Source organism: Mesoplodon mirus (genome assembly GCF_964341445.2).
Source record: "Mesoplodon mirus genome assembly, chromosome: 19".
Classification (NCBI taxonomy): Eukaryota; Metazoa; Chordata; class Mammalia; order Artiodactyla; family Ziphiidae; genus Mesoplodon; species Mesoplodon mirus.
Window position 1 is genome coordinate 29,926,764 of NC_138995.1, and position 17,772 is coordinate 29,944,535.

The 17,772-nt window shown below is 38.9% G+C and overlaps 1 protein-coding gene across 1 annotated transcript; it reads left to right on the plus strand.

Annotated features, from left to right (window-relative positions):
* Window positions 1-302: 302 nt before the first annotated feature.
* LOC309795481 (uncharacterized protein) lies at window positions 303-11,061 on the plus strand (the record flags this gene model as incomplete). Its single annotated transcript, XM_082607848.1, has 5 exons — window positions 303-345; window positions 430-719; window positions 5,838-5,903; window positions 9,118-9,168; window positions 10,786-11,061. The coding sequence occupies 5 exons, from the start codon at window positions 303-305 to the stop codon at window positions 10,801-10,803; spliced, it is 468 nt and encodes a 155-aa protein (XP_082463974.1). The 3' UTR covers window positions 10,804-11,061.
* Between the last annotated feature and the right edge of the window lie 6,711 nt (window positions 11,062-17,772).

The following is a 17,772-nucleotide window of genomic DNA, read 5'->3' on the forward strand; positions in this document are numbered from 1 at the left end:
CTTTTATTTCCTGAGCTCCAACCCTGCACACAAACCCACTCTCCACAACGGCACACTATCCGCAGCGCGACTTCACGCACGCGCGCTGACTCCTCCCCTCCGTCAGTTCCCTCCAGGCTCCGCCCCTCAGGCTGACGTCCTCCTACAACTGCTCTTTGCTCCCGGCCCCATCCCTCCCTGCTTTCACCTCTAATTGGACGCTGGCCTCTATTGGCTCCGCCCTTCGGCGACGTGAGCCCGCTTTCCTCCGAGTAACGGCGCCGAGAGGGCGGGGCGGGGCGGGGCGACGGCGCGCTATTGTCATGGAGACGGGAAGCCGGCGGCGGCGGTGGCGGGAACAGCCAGGCTGAGGTGGCAGCGAGCCGGCCGAGACTGAGGCGAGGCCGAGCGGCCTGGAGCGCGCGGAGCCGGCCAGTGGCGGCCTCTCAGGCAGCCAAGGTGCAGTGTCTTCTGGGGCTCGGACAACGCCCGGGTGGTCGCGGGGAGTGCCCCGAAGCGTCCCCGCCCTGCTCGCATCGCTCCCGCCTCTCGCGGCCCCTCAGTTCCCCAGCGCCCGCCCCCCCCGGCTCCGCCCGCCGCCGGCTCCTCCCGCCGCCGCCGTCGCCGCCGCAGCCCTTCGCGCTAAAGGTCGGCAGCGGCCCGCGCGCGCCGCCCGCCGGGGGCTCGCGCCAGCCACGAGGGAGCGTCCGCGGCTCGCGCGCCCGCGCCGTGGAGGAGAGGTGAGCCCCGGGTCCTCCATGACACCGCGTACCCGCCCCGTTGCGGCCGGGCTTCCTGACTCTCGAGCCGCGTCCGCGTCCCTTCGTGGACCGGACGGACGCGACGGTGCCCCGCGCGCCTCCGTGGGCATGGGCCGCGTGAAAGTTGGGCGGGCTCCTCCTGGTGTGACGGTCCCCGGGCGGGCGGGCGTGGGCGTGTCCCCTCCATCCACGCGCGGCGGCTTCACCCTCTCGGCTCTCGTCCGAGATTTCTGAAATGCTGACTTCTGAAATGAAGCCGTGGAGGTTTGTGCCACCGAAAATCTGAGTCTGTCAACACAGACATTCTCATTACATCATCATGTCACTCTGGGCAGCTAAGCAACCCCCCGCACACACACACTATACTTACAAACCACCCCCCCCCACTTCGTTTCTTTCTACTGTCTTCTTTTTGGTGCACGGACTGTAGAGAATCCTGCAAGATATTGAGGCATTTAGAATTTATGGAGTTTATGGTTCTGTTGCTGTGGTTGTCACCTCCGCTCTACGTCAAATTTGAGACTCATTTCTTAAGGATGTCTCTATTTTCTGGTTTATTTGCACATTGATGGCGCTGATGCTCGGCTGGCCACGGCCGCCCGGCGTCTGAGATAGACTCGTGTTAATATGTGAAAGGGAAGAGCTGATCATTAGCGGGCAGACGGGATTCAGATAACATCTGGCGGGTTTTCTCCGTTTTCATGTGAAAGCTTTCACGTTTTTGCTGGTAAACCGGAGGTTTTAACTTTTAGTCTTGGTAGCAGTGACGATAAGGATACGTTCCCTTCTCTCCACCCGCCCCCACCCGCCCCTTTTCCTCCTTTATTCATCGGCTTTGCCGTTTGGGAGCCTGCGTGCTTTTAGCAGTAGTTTAACTCGTCTCTTGTCACTGAAGCTTTCTCCCCCAGCAGAGGTGGGAGCTAACTCCCTCTGGTTCCAGGTTACCAGGACGACTCCTTTTCTTTTTGGCTTACTATTGCATTTGTATCTTTCCGAACATTTTAACTTACACTAGGGATAGGTATTCCCTGATTGTTCTTAATGAAGGACTTTAAAAAAAATCTAATTTTAAAACTTCCTAAGAGTTTATTGGTTTGTCATGTCTGCACGGATCCTGTTATGCATAACTCTTAAAATTTAGAGCTTTAAAGTAAGATCCACAATTGTATTGTTAAGACGTGGTCGTGGACCTTGCTCTTCGAGTTTTGGCTGTACAGTTGTCATTGTTTAAATCAAGTGCAAAAGAGGTTATTCTTGTTTATTTAGTGTAATAACTGTTTACAGTTAAAACTTTAAAGACTCATAAAAGGAGATCTGCTGTATTTTAAAGATCTCATCATTCTTATGGGAGAGACACAACACTGACGCTAGGAAAGGCAACAGATTGCTTCTGTCATATCGCTTTGCAGTTTTGGAGTGTACTTAAAGGATTATGATTGATAAGGCTGTCTTGCCAGAGAATGTTGACACAGGTGTGCATCGTTATCTTAATTAAGATCCTGAGAAAATGTTGTCTATAAAATGGTGACATAAGAAGGGCGGCATATTTCTGTACAGTTGTGCTTTTGGAGAATTTAATTGCATAGAAACCTGTCTTTGAGCTTCCAGATTTTGTGAGCACTTTGGCAGCAGAAGTTTTAGAGAGAAATGATAGTTCAATGTTAAGTGTTCTGGCATGTATTAATACTACTTGTGGCTTTTTGGCAATGCCTTTGTCGACTTTTTTTGTGCTTCCATCTTTGTGGAATAATAGTTCCTGATTTAGAAAGAAAAGCATAAATAGCATAGTATATTATTAAGCAAACGTTTATTAGTGTTCAGTAAAAATATGTAGAGGAAGGCATGCTTAATGTGCAGAAACAGGATTGTAATAAAAAGGTAAATATATAAGAAATTTATGTCCCTTCACTTTTTTTAGAAGACAGTCTCCTAGAATGTTTTAATGATCTAAAACAATTTCTTTTTTCTTATTGTCAAGTACTTAACTACATTTTTTATGGAATGCCTTGTTTTCATTTCCAGACGTAGAAGAAAACTGTTTTATTTCTTCCAAGATGTGGTTCTGTAAACTTGAATTGATGAGCAAGTGAAGACAGTGCATTTAGACTCTTATTAGTTTAAGGATCTGAATCATAACCTGGATGACCACTAGAATAGTATTACTGTCCTTTACTTCAAATCTCTGAATGCCAAATGCCAAAACAATAGCAGGACGGATGCTGTTGATTATATTACCCCTTGGCTTACCCAGCACCTAATACCCTTCAACATAAGTATTGCATTAAGATTTCCCCCCTCTCTTTGTAGCTCATGATTTCCTGGAAGCTGGCTGTCCATCAGTGTGTATGTAAGATGTGTGAGTGTTTTTCTTTAATATTAAAACTCATTGTAGAAAGAGGAAATGAAAGTGGAGGAGGCCATAGGCGTTATAATCGGAGAAGCCAGGTGTAGAGTCACAGCTCATTCGTGACTCCAAGGATAATGAGCTGCAGAGCATTACATGGTAAACTAAAATCAAAGAATGACTTATTTAGATTTGTTTGCTGAAACTAAAACAAGAGCATTAATTTTGACATAATTGCTTTACTTATCCCCCAACTCCCCTTCAAAAATTTCTTTTCTGGCAGCTAAGATCAGCATCCCAATGCTATTATCCATACATTATTTTCAAATTTGATATGCTGTGTTAAAAGAAATGAAATAGGAATATGAGCTAATTACCTGTCATCTGTTTTAATAAGTCACACCAAGTAATAATATATTAATATATAATAATATATTTTTACAGTATAGAAATCTTGTGGAAATTTTCAGTGTTCTTCAGTTGATAATGTGCAAGTAAATGAGATCATGTAATCCTGAGTGAATTAAACATGTTCTTTAAAACAGATTATGAAAACAGGATCATATTTTGGAACAGTGTTTTAACTCTGAGATAGCACAGCCTATTTTGTGTGGTAATATCTCAATATCTTTGTGTATTTCCCTTCAGTGTCTACATTGTGTTGGCTCCTGTAGTTTAACATCTTTTCCGTATAAATGTTAGCTGTTTTATAGAGAATAATTGTCCTTAATAGAATAGCAGCTGATACCACTCTAAGAAGATGTAAAATCTTGGTATTATTTTTTTCTTGTTCAGTAATGACTCTGGTTTGCTTTCATAGCACTACTCTGGAGTGTGATACTCATGACTTATTTCTGCATAAATCTGCAGTATTTTACAGCTAGAGTATACCTGAGCACCAGTTTAGCTTGACAAATTAACTTAGATGCTTCAAAATTGAAAACCAGTATATTCAAGTGCCGTTAAAGTTTAAATCTTTATTAGTAAGGATGCACTTAACATTTGTTCAGGAGAATAGAATATAATTTTCTCCTGCAGTTGTCATTTATGTAATCCATTTTTCTAGCCTTTTCTCAGGCTAATGATATTCCACACCTTGATACAGTCTTTAGTTGTTTATTTGCGATAATATAGAGTGATACCTTGGAGAAAATTAGATTAGATATTCATATCTAATATCCCAAAAGTATTTAACCAGACTCCTGTGTTTCCTTGAACAGAATCGTTTCCATTTTCTGTGCAGGTTTTAAGTATGATGTTTCTGTAACACATTTGGATGTTTTCAGCTAAGCTCACTTCTGAACCATGGGGTTCCTCCAAATGTTGACTGAAATTTGTCCTTGCGCATCCCCAGGCTCATCTGCAAGTGAGTGTCTGCACAGTTGTGCTTGTGTGTGAAGTAAACCCAAAATAACATCAGCGTTTGCTTTACCAAAGTATTTGTATTGGAAATAGGGATGGTCTAAGTACAGAATGTAGAGAATGTCACTTGAGGCCTTTGATTATTAAAGTTTTACCAATGCATTGGTAAGTAGGAAAATTTTTGATTCATGGAAATGCACTTAAAATGCATTTATTTTTTAATGTTATCATCGGATAGTGAAATTTTTGAACTCAGTGCTTTTCGTAAAAATCAAGACTAAAGTTATGATATGTTATAGAAATAGGATTATTATTTAAAGGAAATAATGTTTATATCAAATTACAGTTTTTGATTATTTTCATTACCCCAGTTCTTTTAAGAATAAACTTAGAGGGAGTATCAACTCTAGTCATGGGTACTAAACTCTTTTAAAAAGACAAAGGATATACAGGTGTGCACAAAACTTGTCACTTCTCATCAAAATAGGGGCTGCTGAATACAAGCAGATGAGAAAAGCTATGAGAAAAAAAAATACTATGAAGAATATTTGTGTTGCCTAGTGGGGAGAGCAAGTACTGGATTTAGTGATAGAGAATATTTTCTTAAGTAAAAAAGATGGTTGGATGACAAAAATAAAAGCTAATTCTACAGAAGGCAACCTTAGTACAGCCTGCAGTAGAATAAGTGCTTCTCTGTGGATACTTTCAAAGACATTAAAGTGATTTTTAATGTCATATAATTGTTTTTAAATAACACACTTGTGTTTTTCTATCACTGATTGGGCTTTATGGGGCTTCATGTATGACCAAGAGCTGAAGCATTACAGTGACTTAGGAAACACACAAATATGAAGAAAATGTTAAACAGTGAGCAATCTGATTCCTCTTTGTTTGCCTTTAAGCTTAGTTTTTGGTTTTGTTTTTTTAACCACATGTAAACTTGTTGAATTTAAAAGACAGGAGGATTAGATTTTTCTTCCCTCCTAAGGATGAATATAGGAAAAACCTAAACATATGTGCAAATTGGTTGAGTTTTATATCTGTTATTAGCCAAAATTTATTATGAAGATTCATATTTATTTCTTATATATTAATGGTATTCAAATGTGTTAAAACTGATACTTCTTTTATATAAAATAGGTGTGTGAGGGGGGTCCCCCACTCTTGAAAATATGAAGAAAGCATGTCCTTTCAACAGTAGGAGGTTATGGTTGATTAATTGAGAAGGTTATACTAAATGTTCTCTAGTGGAAATGGCTAGAGTATGCTTTTTGAGAACTATATCATTCAGGAATAAAATCAGTTGAAGTATTGGTAATTAAATTGTAATTCAATGAAGAAACGAACTGGTAGGAAAGATGAAGCTAACTCTTGCTGTTTTTCTCTTTAAGAATCTACAGTCCATAATGGAGCTACTGTACTGGCTATTGGAAGAAGGAGATTCTGAAGATAGGGAGGTAATATTATCTCTTTTCAAAGAATACTTTCCTCTGTAATCCTGTGCCTTTATTACATATAAGAACTTTATCTAGTAGAGAGCAATTTCTTTAAATTTGGGGTATGGAAACAATCTGGTTTTCCTGTGTTGAGTTTTCGAGCTCCTCCTCCTGGAGTAATAGGCTATGTTGGGAGAGCTGAGAAATCTCATCTAGGCATACTCAGCACCCTTAAAATAGCTTCTTTCTGAGAATTAGATCTGTGATGGTGGCCTACCCCGTTCTAGTAGATGTCATTTTAGCTTGTGGTTGATGTGCAGGCATTGAGCATGTTGCTTAGCTGTCCTCATTTACCTCTCTGGCTTTGTTGCCTTCTCTGGAGGAACGTGCTCTCGGCAGGGTGGTTTACTGCCAGCCACCACCCAGCTCTGAGTGGGAGACTTGCTGGTTGACAACTGGTTCCAGGGCTCTGCCAAAGAGCTCACCAGGCCCAGCCTGGGCTGCTCTAGCGCACTGGAGGCCAGGAGCTCCCACACACGGGTTCCTTCCCTAGCTGTCAGCTTTAGGTCCCTTTCCATTTTTTGTGTAATCCTAGGCTATGGGTAATACTTTCCGTTTCCTCTCACTAGGTTGGCTTGTTGCTTTCTTTGCAGCTGTTGCAGGGATTCACATGGAATGGAGGACTCTGTTTTATTCTGGATGAGATCTTTGATCATTTCCCCACATGCTTTTCCAGTTTCAGAAACCTAATGCTGGTGTTAAAGAATGAATCTAAGATTCTTGAACAACAAAAATTAAAAATGAAAAATCTGTGTCAATAAGAAAATCTTCCATCTTTTCATGCTATGTTGCTACATTGCCCATGCAAGTTAAATTAACAACAGAGTCAAACCCTTTTATAAATTATCAATCACTATGTCTAAGAATGTTTATAAAGGCTTAAATTGTGTAATGGTATTTATATCATTTTTTTTCCTTTTTAAGAAAAATGATATACTTTTCTAGTCATCAAAAATACTCCCTGAACTATATCTATGGAGGGATATTAATGTAATAATAGAGGGCTTTATGATGTCTAATTATATAATTGGGAAATTGGTAAGCAACAGTAGTAGCTAAAATCAATTTCTTCTATTAAAGAGCTAGTATACATTTAAAAACAAAAACCTTCAAGAAGGAGACTCTTTAATCTTTAAATCATATGATGTTTTTGGTTAATACAACAGGAAGAGGAAATATACTAATCTCAGATTCTTTTATTCTTGCCTAGGTAGAGGTTGGAAGCAGCTGAGGAGCTATTAACATGTAGCCTAGAAAAAAAATGATACAAAAGTGATTACTTGGAAGGCAGTTTACATTTGCAGAACAATTCAATATTATGTCCTTGACCAACTTTTACACTTCATAACTTGGGTTATTACTCTAGCTTTTAAAATATCAATCTATGGTGTAGCTTGTGTATGGAATGCGAGGATATTTTTGAATTGACTGGGTCTTGCTAAAATGTGCTACAGTATTACAAAGTTGAAATGTAATATTTATTAATAGAAGGAAAATATAAAATTTAATATCTGGGCAACTGTGACCTTTAAACCTACTTTAAAAGTATAATCTTGACATCTGTGACACTATTTTTTGTCTTTGTTATATAGATAGAATTATGGATATTCTACAATCCAAATGATTTACTTATTAATTCCAAATTTTGTTCTCTATAATGGACTTTTAAAATAAAAAGAATACGTGCTTTAGTCATGGACTAATTTATTAAGCATTAGTACACAGAAAAGCAGCCTTGATTAATTTAAAACTGTGAAAGGGGGCAGGTAAAACTGTTTTCGGCTGAAATTTACTAATGCAGTAACCATTTAAATTAAATGTTTGTTAACGTAATAGTGATGGCATTTTCTCCTCCTCCTCCTTGTGGTTTTGTCCAACTAGATGTTACAGTGGCAGTTGCGCTGACTGTTAAGTGTTTAAATGATGACACCATTATGTGAAGTGATTTTGAAATGAGAGATTCCAGCTAAGAATTACATCTGCTCCCATCTCCTTCAAATCATACTCTCTGGCAGTACAGATTATGATTGATTTGTTTGTGACAGATTGCAGGAAACAGTCATTGATTTTTCAATATTTTACCTTAAAATTATTTACAGTTGTAACCATGGGGAGGTATTTCCATGGGCTGTCAGCCCCTGAAAGACTAGGATAATATTCCCTGCTCTCTGACAAGACAAATTACCTGTAATGAGTGCAGTAGCTGAAGGGTATACTTTTATTTTAAAATATGTCAATAACCCCTGTGACTAAACGAATATTGATTTAGCATAATGAAGCCTGAGTAATGTGAAAATGAGCTTTTTCAAGGAGCATGGTAAAGACTTTCTTTTTAGCTGGTTGTAAGAAGCTTTTCATTCTTTTCAACTAGCTAGTGGAGATAAGGAGTTTTATATGCAAACCATCAGGAATGATAGTGTTGTTTGTGATAACCAGGGTCCAAATATTTTGCCCTTGCTTTTATCGATTCTTTTTCAGATCTTATTTGGAGTCTTACTTTCAGTCATAGAATAGCTACTGATTTGCTTGCTCTTATCTTTAACCAAATTATTGTATTTACCATTTCACCATATTTTGCGTTAGAACCTCTGGTATTGAATATTAAAATATAAGTCTAGGGCCTCCCTGGTGGCGCAGTGGTTGAGAGTCCGCCTGCCGATGCAGGGGATACGGGTTCGTGCCCCGGTCTGGGGGGATCCCATGTGCCGCGGAGCGGCTGGGCCCGTGAGCCATGGCCGCTGGGCCTGCGCATCCGGAGCCTGTGCTCCGCAACGGGAGAGGCCACAACAGTGAGAGGCCCGCATACCGCAAAAAGAAAAAAAAAAAAAAAATATATATATATATATATATATATATAAGTCTATATACAATCATTTGTAGATGACATAATAATTATCTTCAGACATTTCAAATAGGTCTATTGTAGTATTTAAAGTGCTGTATGTTATGGTAGAATAATTCCTAGTCCCTGGACATCAGACTGCTTTCAGTGGGAATGAAGATTAATTTACTTAAGCCCTGATATTTTAGGCATCATTGCATGTTTTCATTTTTGTCAGACTTCCACCCACCCTTTTCAAATGTAATTCTCAACTTTTTAATGGATTAAGATCCCAGTACCTAAGGTCCTTCAAACAAGAATGATAATAAAGTAGTATATTGCTTTATTTTATAGTTCATCAAGAAGCCAAAGATCTTATGCCTAAGTATCTCCATATCTAACTTGGTAAGGCGAAAATAGAGTAAACAATGCTTATAATATATAGTAGAAAAGTCAGTATTTGAAGATGTCTAACTTGTATTCCATGGGAACCTAGGGTATTTTATGATAACTAATAGTAATAAAATTTTATTGAAAGCAATAGGTAAAGTCCCTTTAGAAATTAAAAATGAGTTATGATTTAAAGAAAATTCAGATGGCTCTTTGTGAGTGCTAGTTCTTTTGTAGCATTGCATTGGAAATGTTGCAATAAAATGAAAAATATAAACATATCTTTTAATGGAAAATAGGATAGACTCTAGAACAGAAAATTATCGTTTTATTTTTTCCCAGGAATTTGCCTGAGGGTGTGACACAGATGATCTCTGTTACTCGTCTTAGTTGTGTCCTGCAATAAGCTGGATGCTTTATAAAATACTGGTCCCTTGGTTTCAAATGCTGTAAGATTTTAGTTCTCCATCACCCCCTCCCCCCAATTTTTTCCTTTTTTCTATAAAGGACCTTTGAAAATAGAAATATAAAGGTTGCACTGTCATCACATATGAAACTGGTAGCCCAAATTCTTCAACCATTAATTTGGTTTATAGTTTTCTAAGTTGGTATTTTAGCCTTAGAGCTTATCTGTGGTTAAGGCCTATCTATAGATGTGCCCTCCAGAAAAAAATGAATATAGATTTTTTCCTCAATAGTTTTTTTTAAATGAAGCGTATTTTCTTCATACAAATCTACGTTAAGGAAAACATCTATATTGTTGTTTAGTTTATTTTGGAGTAAAATAATAAATGTATATGGTAAGTACCTCCTGACCCCATCACTTAGTTTAAACCTATCTGTTCATTTTATAGTACATGTGCAGAACTATTTACGTGAATAAAATTCAATAAATACGTAGATAAAGTAAAGCTTTTTCTGGGGAAATTATCCTCTTTTGGATACTCTGCCCTTTTCCATTTCTTTTCTCCCCTTGGAAAACAAAAATCTTGCCCTTGTTCTCCTTTAGGGAAAAACTATTTAGATAAAGTGTTTTTAAATCATGCAAGTCATTGCCTGGGGTTGGTTAAAACATTTACTTTTTTGAAAAGGAGAAAATGCCCCTGTTTTAAAAATCTTTCTTGTATTTTTATCTATTAAGATAAACAGTTTACTTTGATACGGTACATACCAATCTACTTAGTTAATTTTTTTTCCAGAATTCATTTTACTGTGCTTGGTATGACCTTCTATGATAACTTAATATAGGAACAAATTAGCATATAATTCTATTTTCCATGTGACCTCAACCAGTTGCAGAATTGTACCGCCACTTTTGGGGCGCAGTTTGATAGTTTACGTAGACTGTAGCATTTTTAAGTGTTTGCAAATGTTCAGTGCATCCTGCCTAAGGTGTTATCGAAAATGTTTAAAAGTAAGCAGTTAGAGGAAATACCCCTATTCCTAAGGTATCAAAATGCCTTCTAAAGGTAGCATTTTAAATTAGTGTGCATAATTGATTAGTGATTTGTCTTTCTACCAAGCATAAAGCAACAGGGCAAAGTTAAGTGAGGTTGGTGAAGTATAAGAAGATATTAGGGACTGATGGTGACAATGATCATGGCAACTAAATGGATGTTTTTTTTCTTTTAGATTCAGCTATCAGTCTGAAATTTCCTGTGGTCTGTTCAGTCTAGATGCAAAGGCCATGGAAAAATCAAGTGCTCAAGTTGTTTAAATATGTTTTGGATGTTCTTATTTATAGATTACAGTATTTTTCCACTTAAAATCCACAGTTGTCTTGCAGAAGAAGGTTATTCCCTTCTAGATCACCCGTTTTATTTGACATGCTTAGTGTTGTAATGTATTACCAAATGCTATCTGTTTTAATCAAAGTATAGAAAAAATAAAATCAATTTTATATGTTGACTTTTTTTCTAAAACGACTTTATTGGATTGAATGAATGTTTATACCTGAAAAAGAGCGTTCCAAAAAAAAAAAATCACATTCTCCAACATAGCAATTCTTCTGGCAATCTGATATCATTAGAATAGGTTTAAAATCACTTTCTAATGTGATTGTATTATATTTATGGGAGAAAAAAGACTTGAAAGGTATCCTTATATATATTTTAATTCTCTATATTAGTTCCTCTGGAATAGAACATTTTCTTCTCAAAAAATCTATTAGCTCGACTCAGATAAAAGAAAAAAAATCATAACTGGCAGAGCATTTGTTACGTGTTTGAGCACTTGTTATGTAAAGAAGGTTGACATCCAGTCTTTCACAGAGTTCTTACATTTGGGGAGACTGAATAATGACCATTTGCCTTGCCATTGGGAAACTCCTTGTTGTGGCCTTTGTGGTGGCTGTAGGAAAATGGAAGGATTCCTCTGTGGCAGGCAGGCCTCTGGCTTCTGTGGTGTGAACACTGTCAAGGGGTATGTCTCACTAGAGGTGGCCCTTAGCGAGGGAACTGGGGCGATTCACAGGTGCTGATGACACTCGAAGAAGCAGTTGTGAGTGACTGTTTTGTAAATGACCCAGTTCGTACTTCATCCACTTCTGTAGTTTTTACAAAGTGCTATGATAAATTCTTAAGCTCAGGTCTCCATATGGCAAAGTAAATTTATTAGGCTAGAGTGTTTCTTTTTTATTTTTAATTAAACTTAGTACTTTGAGATCATTATAGATTTCACATGCAGTTGTACTAAATAATGGAGAGGTCCTTTGTACCCTTTACCTAGTTTCCCCAAATAGTATGGTGTATAGTGCCATATCACAACCTGGACGTTGGCATCAGTACAGCCAAAATGCAGAACAGTTCCTTCAGCACAAGGATTCCTCATGTTGCCCTCGTGTATCCATAGCTGCTTCTGTCCTGCTCCCCTTCCTTAACCATAGCAACCACTAGGCTGTTCTCCATTTCTATAATTTTTTCTTTTCAAGGATGTTATATAAATGGAATCATATAGTATATAATCTTTTGGAGTTGACTTTTCTCACTCAGCACAATTTTCTGGAGATTCAACTTGAATATTTCAAGCCTGTTCTTTTTATGTTTGGGTAATATCCCATGGTATGGTTGTCCCACAGTTTGTTTAACCATTTACCAGTTGAGACTTCAGGGTTGTTTCTGGGTTTTCACTATTACGAATAAAACTGCTGTAAACATTAGTGTATAGATTTTTGTGTGAACGTAAGTTTTCATTTTCCTGGGATAAATGCCCAGTAGTGCGATTGTGGGTCATATGATAATTACAGAGAGCATTTCTTTTTAAGACTAGAATTGATTTTGTGTGTATGGAAGGGGAGACAAAGAGGACATCTACATTTTTGTGGTATTTTTGCTTTTACTGGATTTGTTTATGATTTCAAAACATGCAGACTATCTTTTTTTTTTTTTTTTTGCGGTACGGTACGCGGGCCTCTCACTGTTATGGCCTCTCCCGCTGCGGAGCACAGGCTCCGGACGCGCAGGCTCAGTGGCCATGGCTCACGGGCCCAGCCGCTCTGCGGCATGCGGGATCCTCCCGGACCGGGCACGAACCCGTGTCCCCTGCATCGGCAGGCAGACTCTCAACCACTGTGCCATCAGGGAAGCCCCATGCAGACTATCTTAAATAACTTGTAGCTAGATATCAAAAAACATTTTTTCCACAACCTAGATTTTTTTCTTATTTTTAGAGAAATATTTTTGAGAAAAAAATACTTTTGGGGGGGTAAACAATTTCTATGTAAAGGAATAAAGGTAGACATATACTATAGAAAAGATGCTGCAAAGCTGACAGGTTACTTGGGGAAATTTTCCAAGCGTTAATAGAGAGACTTGACGTTCAAGGATACATTATAATAGTTTTTCAATTGGTAGACTCTAGCTTTTGTCACTACCATGTTGCCTGTAGTTTTTATTTGTAGAATGAATTCATTATCTTTACAATTTGTGTTCAGCGATATTGCATTTAATGTCCATCTAATTCAACTATATGCACTTAGGAAGAAAAGAAGGAAATAAAAAACAATAAGTATCTTTTCTAGTACGTGGCCCCTAAAAGGCAACTATTGATACTTTACATGATGCTTAATGGAAGAAACAGCTCTGTTCCCAACCCTGGTGGAATTTATACTGTTATACTTCCTGAGAGGCATGTATGAAACCGTCTGTGCTATATTTTGGGAGAGACTTACTGAAAGGATTTTCAAGGATAATTTTTATTCGGATTTTCCACCGTATATATTGACTTTAGAACTCTTACTGAAGATGTAGCTCCATTTCTTTTTTAGAAACATTGGATGCCTTTAACTGGTTACAATAATCCTTCTAACAAAAGTCAATATTTTAAATCTTTAACCTTTTTGAGTGAGGCCCTAGGCCCAGAGGAACCCCAGTCTTGCAATTCTTCTAAATATAGTTAATCTTTAGCCCATTATGGTCATGACCACAGTGATATAAATGACATAAGATAATAAAATAGTCCTTGCCCTTAAAATGACCTGGACAAAAGATAGTATGGACATATAAAATCTTTGAATACCAGTAGTCACTCATCAAGAAGCAGCTAGGGAAGCATCTCCTGTCTAGCACTTCTAGGAACTGGGACCCTAACAGTAAAGAAGAGCAATACAGGCCCTGATCCCTTTGTGGGGTTCTCATGGCTCTTAGATTGGGGGGTGAGGACAGGGGAGAAGTAAAAAGAAACTGAGATAGAGTCTAACATGATTTTGTGTTGCTAGAAATCCAGAACCTTCGGAATTTAGGAGAGAGAACTAGGAGAGCTGAAACTGCTGGAGCAGGCCTCACAGAAAATGGTGGGCTTGAATTGGGAAGGAGCATGTATGTGACACAGAGAAGGAGGACATCGAGGACATCAGGAGCAGAGGGAAATGAGCTGCAGCGTGGTTTGTTGGAAGTGAGATGCAGTCTGGTCTGGTCATCAAAATAGTAGGTGACTGCCCCAAAGTATACTTAACAGCTTCCTATGTTTTAGGAACTCACCAGAAATGTGGCATGCATTAAGAGTAATATTTGAGTTTAAATATGTATATTTGAGTGAAAAACCAAATGGATACTCTTCTTAAAACTAGGACTTGGAAGTAGCTTTTAGGCTATGAGGCTCAGTATGTGTGCGTGAATGTGAAAAACAACCTTACTTTCCTCCATTTGTGTTTGATAAGGAATAAGATATTTTGTACCTTTCTGATGTGTTAAATGCATAATCTGTAAGACTATAATATTTTAAAATGTTTTATTTTAGGCTTAAAATAAAAGAACTTAAAGTTCTTTTAGAAGAGCTCCAAAATTAAAACTGCAAGATCACATATAGATAAAAGTTACATAAAGAATACATTTGTAAGGTGGTACATAGAGCTGATGCCTTTACTAAGAAACTATTTTGGACACCCTAAGAAAATACAGGCATTTCTGTGCATTCTTTTCAAGTGTTCAAGGTAGTAAGAGAGCTGAGAGCCTTTTCTAAATATGCATCCAATTTTAGAAGGCTAAACTAGGAAGCAGTAATATGCCTGAGGCCCTTTAAGTCAGGAACTTGGAAAAAGGAAGCCACCTAAAGGACTATCAGAGTTTCTTTAAATTTATATAAATCATAGATTTGATCAACGTGGTTATAAAAGACATCAAAATTAAGATATTCAGGATTTTATGTGTAATAATACAGATTCCAGTGCCCCCAACTATACGCCATTGCCAGTGAGGAGGCCAAAATGAATTGTGTTTTAGGAAAGTGCTCCATTAGGTGGGCGACTTAAAAGTTCTGAGTGTGTATAATGAGCCAGCACTGTGGAATCATCTTGTAATACTGTTTATCTAGCAGTTAAAAAAAAAAAAAATGAAAATGGTGCTATTTTAGACAGTTAGAAACAAAATTTTTTTTACAAATATTGCAAATCATAGGTTGGTTACCACTAGACTTCCTGACTCTGCTGTGATTGCTGTATTCTCTGTATATTCTTTTAAAATACGAGGCACTTTATAATTTTGTCTATAATTGTTTATATATATTTTCTCCACAAAATGTTTTTAGAACAACTTATTGCTAAATTACCTTAACCTACCTGCCATTTTTAAACTTTATGTATGAATATACTGAAGTGTCAGTTGCAAGACACATTAGCAGACTATTTAATTTTCTTTTCCAGGAGTCTTTTTATTCAAAACGCCTTGCAAACTCTATGCATAAAAATAGCAGACAGCTTCCACTTGCAGGCTTTTGAAGCTGGAGAAGATGTGTTTTTCACGTGAAGAAACTTGAGTCCCAGGAAGATGAAATGCCTTGCTACTAAGTGGTAATAAGGATCTCTTGACTCCACAGCAAATGCTGCCATCTTGAAGATGCTTGTCCCCAGTTCTGGAAATTCAATCTGCAGATGGTTGTATCACATCCCTATTCTTCATAATATTTTATTCTATACACATCAGAAATAAATGTCTACCTGCCATCTGTACATGTCATACAAACGTTTTGTCACCCACTATGGGTACAAGTAACAAGTTAAAGTATGTTAATCTCAGAACTGAATTTTAACCAACAGAATGTTCCATGTATTCATTACTATTTATACATACCTGCTGGCTTTTAACATTGTGATAAATCCAGGGAATCAAATATGAATACAATATGTTTCCTGAATTCAACAACGTGGGCATTGGGCTCAGGCATGGAGATGAAATGGTGAACGGCATGCAGTGTTTACCTTTGTGGAGCTTGGAGCTTAGCATCTATCTTGGCTACAGGGGCATAAACAGACCATTTCAGCACAGCACGGTGAGAGGGAAAGGCCAGGTGCCATGGGACCCCAGAGGCAGAGTCCCCAGCCAAGCCTGACGGAGGGTGGGCAAAGTCAAGGAAGGCTTCCTGGAGGAGAGGGGCATTCGGGTTGAGCCTTGAAGGAAGGGGGAGCAAAGAAAGACAAGGGAGAGCATGTGCCTTCAGGAGTCAGCAAGGAGTTTGAAAGAAGCAGGAGAGGTGCGTGTGGAGATTAGAAGGCGAGATGAGAGTAATCAGGGCCAGGCTGCAAAGGGTGGTTTATACGCCCGAGACAGCAGCTTGGACCTCATCTTACTTTCACCTGACCAGCTCTGCGTTGTGGAGGTATCGTGTTTGGTGGCAGCATGGGGAGTACATTGGAGACCAGCAAGACTGGTGGTGAGAGACTAGTTCGGTGGTTTTTGCAAGTAATTGTCCAGGGACGAGAATAGTTGTGGGAGCCAGGGGAAGGAGAGCTGTCGGTGGATTGATGGGAGATGCTAAGATGCTAGAAATTAAAGGAACTGTGGCTGACTGGTTACGTATGGGGGTAAAGGAAAAGCCTGTCAACGAGGGCGTCCAGAAGGCTGCAGCAGTTAGTTCGTGGTGGTGGTGTTTTGAGACAGGGAACCTAGGAGAAGGAGGTCTAATGGGAGAAAAGACAGTGTGGGCCGAGTAGATGGTGAGATGCTAGTAGGATATCCAGGGGATTTGGAACTCACAATCTAGTAGCAGGCAGGGAACACAATCTATTCTTTCCTATCCGCTTGTTTTCATTTCTCTGAAAGGCACATTTCTCCAAAAATGTATTTTCTTTCATTATTAAATGTTGTTTTCCTTTTTTTCTTATGTGATACAGCTGTAATGGTCCTGTGAAAAGCAAGTCTGAGATGAACCGTTCAATATTATTGGGCAGCGTTTGTTTTTATAAAAAGATGGGGTTCAGAATGATACGAAGGAAGGAAAGTGAAAGAATATTCCTGGCTATAGCTGTCCCCTAAACTGTTCAGTGGATTAAGTATACTCAATTTCATTTGTGCAGAGGGATTTAAAGATAGAGAGGGAGGGGCAAAACATTTCCAAGAAAAAAGCACTGGAGAATATTTTTGTTTTTAGACACTTGGTGAGTTTGGATTACAACATATGCTTAAGTGATTAGTAAGTAACATTATCTGGATCATGTTACTTCCAACATTCACCCACAGGTCCTTACTCAGCATGTACTGGGTACTGGACAGTGTTGGCCATCGAGTAGAGACCATAGTGGGCATGGTCCTTCCCTCAGAGTTTATAGTCTAGCTGGAGGGTTATAAATCCTGAAGGTAGCTTTTTATGATATTTCTGTCCATGTTTGTTTAATATAGTTGACATACATTGCGAGGACAACTTGCGACTCTCAAATCCTATAAAAATGAACGTTTATGCCTCCAGAGGGCACTGCCATGTTCACAGGAGGAAGAAAAAGAAAGGATTCAGGCTGCCTTGACTTTCTATCTGTTGAGGTGGGGCTAGTTGGAATTGTTTCTCAAATCAGGGGACTGGAGCACATGTGGACAGTAGCTCCTGGCTATTCCTGTGTAGCTAAGAAATGGAGTTGTGACTTACTTGCTCAAAAGGGTCAACATTCCCCACCAGAGTGGTACATTTGTTACAGTTGATGGACCTGTATTGACACCATCACCCAAAGTCCATAGTTTACATTAAGGTTTACTGTTGGTGTTTTATATTCTGTGGATGTGGACAACTGTGTAATGACATGTATCCACCATTAGAGTATCATACAGAATAGTTTCACTGCCCTAAAAATCCTCTGTGCTTTGCTTATTCATCCTTTCCTCTCCACTAAGCCCTGACAGCCATTGATCTTTTTACTGT